Source organism: Elephantulus edwardii, unplaced genomic scaffold (genome assembly GCF_000299155.1).
Source record: "Elephantulus edwardii isolate Elephantulus edwardi_28Jun2011 unplaced genomic scaffold, EleEdw1.0 scaffold00154, whole genome shotgun sequence".
Taxonomy (NCBI): domain Eukaryota; kingdom Metazoa; phylum Chordata; class Mammalia; order Macroscelidea; family Macroscelididae; genus Elephantulus; species Elephantulus edwardii.
In genome coordinates this window covers 6,961,111-6,969,939 of record NW_006399904.1, presented here as the reverse complement: position 1 = coordinate 6,969,939, position 8,829 = coordinate 6,961,111, and the positions used below count along the sequence as shown (strand labels likewise).

Here is an 8,829-nt window from a genome sequence, read left to right as displayed (position 1 = left end):
AAAGTACTCAAGAGCAGCGGTGTCTCTCTGGAGACTAAGGTGTGCCTGATACAGGCCATGGTTTTTGCAATCACTTGTTATGCATCAGAGAGTTGGATAATGACTAGGGAGGACAGAAGGAGAATTGATGCCTTTGAGCTGTGGTGTTGGAGAAGAGTACTGAATGTACCATGGACTGCCAAGAAAACAAACAAATTCATCCTAGAGAGGGCTAAACCAGGCTACTCCTTGGGGGCAAGGATTCTGGGGCTTTGTCTGACATACTTTGGACATGTTGTAAGGAGAGACAGGTCTTTAGAGAGGGATATCATGCTGGGTAGAGTAGAGGGACAGCGCAGGAGGGGCAGACCCTCTATGAGGTGGATTGATTTAGTCACTGGGGTAATTGGGATGGGTGTGTCAGAGGCAATGCGATTGGCACAGGATAGAGCAGGGTTTAGGGCTATTGTACATAGGGTCGCTATGAGTCGCAAACGACTCGACGGCATATAACAACAACAACACCAACTTAGGAAAAGCAGATAATCATATTTGCATTTATTTTAGTAAAAAAAAATCCATGTATATAAGACAGTCAAGAGCTGGACCTTGACTGAAAGCAGAGAATATCAGAAAGATTTTTATCTTTGTTTATTTACTATTCAAAGGCATTTGTGTGGATCTAAACAAATTATGGATAACATTGAGAAGAGTGTGAATCTCAGAACACTTAATTGTGCTTATCTGAAACCTTTACCTAGGTCAAGAGGTGTTGTTGTTGTTGTTAAGCTGTGGAGTCATAGGTGACTCATAGTGACCCTATGAACAAAAGTCCCGGACACCTGTATGACTTTCGTCCTTTCTCCAGGTTCATAGAGTTTCCAGAGGCAAGCCATTATGGAAGTGGATGCCACTCCTGCTTCCAAGCTTGTTTTAATCGGGGAGCTCCACTCAACACTGTCCATCATGGGTAACCATTCTCACATTTGACTCATTAGTGTCACAGTGTTCAGCTTCACAGCAACCACGAGTTACCTCTGTACGTCAAGTGGACATACCAGGGTTACATATCCCAGAAGAGTTAGTTGTTTGAATAAAGCAAATGAACAATATATGTTTTAAAACCAGGAAAGATATGGGTCAGGGTTGTATCCTTTCTTACTACCTATTCCTTTTGTATGCAGAAGAAATCATCAGCAAAGCTGGACTTTATCAAGGGGAATGTGGTATCAGGATTGGAGGAAGACTCATCAACAATCTGCATTATGCAGATGATAGAACTTTGCTCACTAAAAGTGAAATGGACTTGAAATTGGTGGTGAAGAAGATAAAAGACTAAAGCTTTAACTATGGATTACATCTAACATCAGGAAAAAAAGAAAACAAAGAAACAAACAAACAACCTCATCACTGGACCAATAGACAGCATCATGATGAAGAAAAGAATGAAGTGGTCAGCACTTCCATTTTACTTGGATCCACAATCAACATTTGTGATAAAAGCAATCAAGCAATCAAAAGACATGTTGCCTTGGGAAAATTTGCTATCAAGAATCTCTCCAAAGTTCTAAAGAGCAAGAAGGCCAGTTTACAGATTAAGGTATGCCTAATCAAAACCATCGCAGTTTCAATTATTTCCTATGCATCTGAAAGTTGGACAACCAATAGGGATGACAGAAGAATAACTGATGTCTTTGAATTGGAATTTTAGCCAAGAGTACTGAATATATCATGGACTGCCACAAAAACTAACAAGTCCATCTTGGAGTAAGTGCAAGCAGGGTACTCTTAGAGGCAAGAATTGTAAAACTTCATTTCACTTACTTTGGTCATATTATTAATAGGATCCGGTGCTTGGAGAGAGACATCATACTGGGAAATGTAGGTCAGCAAAAGAGAGGGAGACGCTTACCAAGATGGACTAACACAGACTACCACAATGGGCTTGAGTAAGACAGAGGTCTGAGTACTGCAGAGGAGAGCACATCTGATCTATTGTTCACAGGCTTGCTATAAGTTGTAGTCAGCTTGATGGTATCTAACAACAACACAGCAAAGCTATCAGGGGGTAATGTTATATAAGCTTCTTAATCATGAACAAATGCTCTGATGGAAAGCGATGCTGGTTCTGAGACCATGGGATCATGGTCACATCTTAGTCTTGTAGATAACAGTTTCAACAGGCATAATGTAGTCCACAAAGCCAATACTCTATAAAATATTCTGCATCCTACTTTGGGTAGTAGCTGGAATTTGAAAAGATTTTAAGCAGCCATCTAAGGTGAAACTACTGATCTCTATTTGTCTAAAAAAAAAAAGAGGAAAGAAAAACAAAGAAATACAGAAACAATTAGTCCAACAGACCAATGGACCACTTGAAGCTCATTTTCCACAACCATGAGAGCAGAAGAATTAGGTGGTGCACAGCTACCATTGGTAAAAGGAATCACAATAGAAGATCCTGGAAAAAAAGTGAGGGAAAATGTGGAACAAAACTCAAATGTATAAAAAAGGCCAGGCTTACGGGTCCAACAGAGACTGCTGAAACTCTCAACAATATGGCCCTTAGGTATCGTTGGAATCAGAGCCAAAATTCATCCTTCTGACTTAATTTTCCACCAAACAATAGACAAGCCTTTAAGATGACCAATATCACCATGAAGGCACTCATTCCTTAGAATCATCAAAACAAAGTGAGGTCAAAAGGGCAGCATTTGCTCAAAAAGAAAACACTCAATACAGGAAGGGTTAGTATAAAAGAATTAAAGGAAATGAGAATTATTGGGAAGGAGGGAGGGAAAGTATGACTACATGGTGGGCACTATAATTAATGCTATAAACTGTGTATGAATGCTTGAATGGAAACCAAATTGTTTTTAAACTTTCACTCCAGGGAAAATAAAAAATGAGGGAAAAGACAAAGAGATGAAATAACACCAAATAAATAAGTCTATTTAGCCTCCCGTAACTTCACAATATCGCTCAAATAATTGAGTATGTCAGATATGATGAGGATGGCACAAGATAGGACAGGAATCAGATCTGCTGTTCATAGGGTCACTATGTGTGGCTTTGACTCAACTTGAAAGTACCTGAGGGCGACGACGACGACACCAACAACAACAACAGGGTTAAAGAGTCACAAAATGTTAGGAAAAAAATAATTTTAAAAAGAGCAATAAGAAATTTATAGATTATTCAACCTAGAAGAGACTTCAGAAATAATCTAATGTAATCCTTTCATTTTAAATGTACATGGATCTGGGATCCTGATAAGGAAATATTTTGTCCAAGGTATAATGAGTCCAAGGGCAGGAGAGATTCTTCATTCTAGACCATTTCCATTCTACCACAGAGCTCATAATACTCACAATATTAAGCTCCTATTTCCTTCTTGCCTATATTTCCTCTTCAAATTCATGAAATAATCTCATACGTTTTTCCAAAAATCTCAAAAATCACTTTGCATGTGGTTTGTATTCAACAAATCTGTTAAAAGAATCAACTAACAACAACAAGAAAAGAAAAACAAAGGCTAGATGTGGTCCACATCTAATCTTCAGTAGTATTTTACTACCATTCCATGAAATGTAGATGCTAATTTAACATATTTTGTGCCCCATGAAAGTAAAAAAGATTCAAGAGCCTCCAGACAATACATGGTAGATCAGATGACTAATTCAGGGCTTTCTCACCAAACAATTGGTAAAATAAAATTTGTCTTCATGATGTATTCATAAAATTCGAATGGCTTAACAACTATGAGATACCATCTCACCCCAGTAAGAATAGCAAAATTTAACAGAACAGCAAACACCAAATGCTGGTGAGGTTGTGGAGAAACTGGAACACTTATTCACTGTTGGTGGAAGTGTCAAATGGTGCAACCACTGTGTAAGGCGGTGTGGCGCTTTCTCAAAAAGTTGCAAATAGAGATACCATTTGACCCAGCAATTCCACTACAGGGAATATACCCCAAAGACACCATAACTGCCACCCAAGCAGATATATGCACACCCATGCTCATCATGGCTTTGTTAATAATAGCAAGGAGTTGGAAACAACCTAAGTGCCCATCAACAAACAAATGGATAGAGAAGCTATGGTATATTCACACAATGGAATACTACACTGTACTGCAAAACAAGGAACTCATGCAATATTATTCAAAATGGGTGACCCTGGAGGACTTTATGCTGAGTGAAATATCTCAGTCACAAAAGGACAAATACTGCATGGTGCCACTGTTGTAAAACAGGACTGACATCGGGGTTGGGGGGAGTCTGAGAAAGATGAGGGAGAAAACTGGTTAAAAGGGATATGTGATTAGGTATTTTTTCATGGCAGGAGTCCAGAATGAAGGCTGCATAGTGCAGTGGACCTGGGGGAATGGATTATAAAACAATGAAAGAATTTTACTTTTCAAAGGGAAGAGCGTAGGGGGTGGGGAGGGGTGGGCAGGGAGAAAAGTGCAGCAATGAATGAATGGAAACCCAAAGTCTCTAAATTTTCATTAAAATTAATTAAAAAAAGATTCAAAAAAGAAAAAAATTCTAATGGCTTATGAGTTATATTTACTAGTTCCTAATCTCTGCAACTGGAAGCAGGAGCGACATCCACTTCTGAAATGGCTTGCCTCTGGAAACTCTATGTACGAAACAGTGCTCAGGCCGTTCGTTCATAGGGTCGCTATGAGTCGTCTACGACTCAATGGCATCAAACAACAGCAACAACAACAACAATCTCTGCAAGGCTAACAATGTCCAAGTTTCTCTTGTTTGGAGGCATTGATTAGATTCTTACAGTGACCCCACGTGATGAGCAGAAGTGCACCTTTCAAGGCTGCTGTCCTGAAAGCAGTTGGTAGAACTTTTTCTCTTTGTTAAAGATAAAACTAACAAAACAAAAAAACCCAAACCACTGAGCCAGTTCCCATTCACTATGACCCATTAATCAGAATCGAACTGCTCCATTTGGTTTCTGAGGCTTTAGAGGAGCATCCTGTCTCCTTTACCTCCATGGAATGGCTGGGTGGCTTTGAACCACCAACCTACTGGTTGCAGCCCAATACTTAACCTACTGTACTATTAGGGCTCTTTATTCATGGCCTGAAAAGAACTTTGAAAGAGGAAAATGCCATCACTGATATAATTCATTACTAACTACAGAAAAACTTATAGATGACTTTAAAGAAGAGCTATGATGACTTCTTTCTTTAAAACTTTATTTACTCAAAATTCAAACTCATTTGCATTGAGACAGAATAGATTCATAACTGATCCTCAAGAGGGTTTTCTGACACTGTAAATTACATGGGAGGAGACTGTCCATCTTTCTTTCTCGGAGTCACTGGTGGATTCAATCCTCCAGAGAGGTGCTGCCTTTGGATTAACAATACAACTCCCTACAGACTACATCACCAGAGTTCCCTAACGCTATGTTATATATAGAGTTATATGTAAATATGAAACTATATTTAGCTGGAGGCATTTCTACGAAACTTTTGACAAGAAGAAAAATAACAGAGACAGGATCTGACATCTGGTTCACTACTTAGCTATTTTTGTTTCTACATTTTAAGGCTTTATTTACTAGTCTTATACAAACAGTGAAGATTCTGAAGGGATTTTTGTTGCTTTTTTTTTTTTTAAGTTATCATAGAAAGTCTTTTATGTGCTGGACAATTTAGTGATTAAAGAGAGAAAGTAAGAGTTACTTTCAAATGCCAGACTATCCAAATTTGCTCTTCTATTTTAAAAAGTCTGTCAAGCATATTTACCATGTATAGCTTTGAGTTTATTCCTGGGAAGCAGTTCAGATTCTTTTAAGTGTTTGGCATAGACTCTCCAACTTAGCAAACAGGAACCAACTAAAGTTTGTATACTTTTAATGGAACATATTTACACTAAATTATCTTTATAAATTGCAACTACAAACTATATCACCACTAACAAATACTTTTAAAATTGCACTGTGTAAGTTTTATCAGCTAAGTCAAAATAATATTTAAAGGGGGCTAGCTCACATTTTACCTATTTAGTAGCAAGCATATGACAATGCAGGTTACATTTAAGAGTGAAGAAAAAAAAGGTTGAATTAAAAGATAAGGTTAGATTTTAGAGTCAGGAAGATCTGAGTTTGAATCGCCTCTGCCACTTGCTGTGAGTTACTTTAGACATGTGATTCCTTGCTAAGAGGTTTCATTTAGGAACTCTAAAAGTGCAACAGTTAGGATGTGCAACTGTTATCAACAGGTCGGCGTTTCAAGCACACAATTCTCTCTGGGGTAGGAAATTGTAGCAGTCAGGTTCTGTAAGGATTTAGAACCATGGGAACTCTATGGGGCAATTCCACTCTGACTTGTAGGGTTACTTTTAGTGGAATTGAATCATTAGGTGGCAGTTTCCTAGTTGGTAACAAGAATCAAGAATAATAACACTTTACTGATAACTGTGTCATTAGAACTAGTCTAAATATAAACATTTATTAACGTTTTTACTCCTCAGACCAACCCCACAGGTAGGTACTATTATTTCCATTTCACAAAGGAGGAAATTTACCCAGCCGCAGGGCTAGTAAGCCAAGATCTGAACACAGACAAAGTAGCTTCCTTAATCACAAAGCAATATTTATCACACAAAATTAAGACATTATCTGATCTTATTTTTTATGAAGAATATTAATATGCATATAATTAAATACTACCAAAGGCTCTGCCTAACCCACATAATCTCTTTTCAAAAACAGTACTTAGTAAGCACTACAACTTAAAATAAATATCACTCTTATTTCTGATAGCACTCATGTGACACTTTAGACTGACAATTCAGAAATATTTTTTCCTTGTGATGCTGTGTGTGTGTATATGCATGCATATATGTGTGCAAAACACATAAGCATATATGTACTTATAATCTCTTCAGCAAGTTTGATTTTCTTTACATCTATGACAGCATGCTGTTACCTTATTTATAACTTTTATAATATCTTAAAAGAGGGCACAGGAGGAACAGAAGCCTGAATCAATATAAATCAGTTCACTAGAATTGTGACTAAATTTCTATGTGGTACTTTACTTTCATAGGAATCATTTTACTAACAATTATTTTCCTTTACCAGTTTCCTAGAGAAGAAAGTCCTAGATATGGAAGACAAGCATGTGGTTCAACTAAAATCAATAAAAGAAGAAAAAGATCAGCTCCAAGTGTTAGTATCCAAGCAAAACTCCATTATTGAAGAGCTAGAAAAACAACTTGTGACAGCCAGTGCAAATAATTCAGTTCTTCAAAAGCAGCAAAATGATCTGATGGAGACAGTTCATAGTTTATTGTCACTGATGTCACCATCAAACTGTAAGTAAAAAAATGATATATGATTGAGTATTATGGTTATGACAAGAGTCCAGAACGAAGGTTGCATAGTGGAGTGGGGGCAGGAGGGGTGAGAAGGTGGAGGGGATTGTATACCAATGAAAGAATTTTTCATTCACTTTTCAAAGAGAAGAATGAACTGGGCGGGGGGAGGGGTGGGCAGGGAGAAAAACACAACAATGAATGAATGGAAATCCAAAAATCTCTGTAAACATTCATTAAAATTAATAAAATAAAATTAAAAAGAAAAACCTACTGGAAAAAAATTTCACATTTTTGCCCCAGTTTAAATAACCACTGGTCTGTAAAACTCACAGAATACTAAAAACTCTATCATCTTTGAGAAAATGCCCTATTATTTTTTACATTCGGGTAGTCCCTGGGTTAGAAACAAGTTTCCTTTCTAAATCTGTCATTATATCAAATTTGTACATAAGTTGGAAGAGTTAGTTAGATGTAGTTCATATCAGTATTTCTCTTACTATACAGTATATACAATGAAAAACACTATATTCCTAGATACACTAAAATATATTTAACATAATAATAATAGTTTTGATACATTTTAATATAATCAATTTTTAAAGGATTGGTCCAAAATTACAAGATATGTGTAATACAGATATTCTTTATCAAGGGACTACCTGTATTTGATATAAAACCAAACAGTGTCTCAAAATGAACCTATAAAAAAATAAAGAAAAAGAGGAAGAGGAAGGGAAGGGAAATAAAAAGAAAACAATCTTAGAAGGTTCTAACATTGTCAAGGATACATGTCTTATTTTTATTTTCATATTTAAGTAAATTATTTATTTGTATTAGTTTATATGTATTTATTTTACTTAACTATTGTATAGTAAGCTACCCCCAAAATACTTGTGATACACGAGCAGGAAAGAGCCAACTTAAGACACGGCCTACATTCACGTCCATGATGCATAGAGGCTGGGCAAGCTACTGTATTGAATGGGACTTAGATTCTTTTTAAGTGTGCAAAAATAATACTAGATTCACACACTGTTGTGATTATCAAATGGATTAATAGTTGCAAGGGAATAGCAGACAACTGGCATTTAATAAGTATTAGTCTCCTTCAATCCACATAACCTAAAATATATTTCCTTCTTCATTATTATTTTAAACTTCTCTTACATATTAAAGGAGGGATACGTTGAGATGTAAATGAGATGTGCATACATTTGTTATAGCATTTTTGCTTTTAAAAATACAAACTGAATCAATCTCATACTATGCTTTATGTAAAAATTTCCATTTAAGTCGAATTCTCTGGACAAAGATATATTTTGCATATTAGTTATGCTGGAATACTCTTTACTTCCATAAGAAATATGTTGTTCATATGTTTTCATTAAGTTGTGCAGTTATTTCACTCTTTTACATTTTTAATTTTAATAAAAACACAGTATAAACTGAAATAAGAAGAAAAAAATCATAATTTGATGTTAAATGACGTATTAGA

General features: G+C 36.3%; 1 protein-coding gene across 2 annotated transcripts in view; it reads left to right on the top strand.

The window, feature by feature from the left end:
* Window positions 1–8,829, top strand: part of ANGPT2 (angiopoietin 2) — a 79,426-nt gene that overhangs the window by 44,954 nt on the left and 25,643 nt on the right. For both annotated transcript variants that reach the window (XM_006895019.1, XM_006895020.1), the window contains one exon: window positions 7,099–7,331. In XM_006895019.1, coding sequence (XP_006895081.1) covers window positions 7,099–7,331 — 233 coding nt within the window. The remainder of the gene's footprint in view (window positions 1–7,098; window positions 7,332–8,829) is intronic.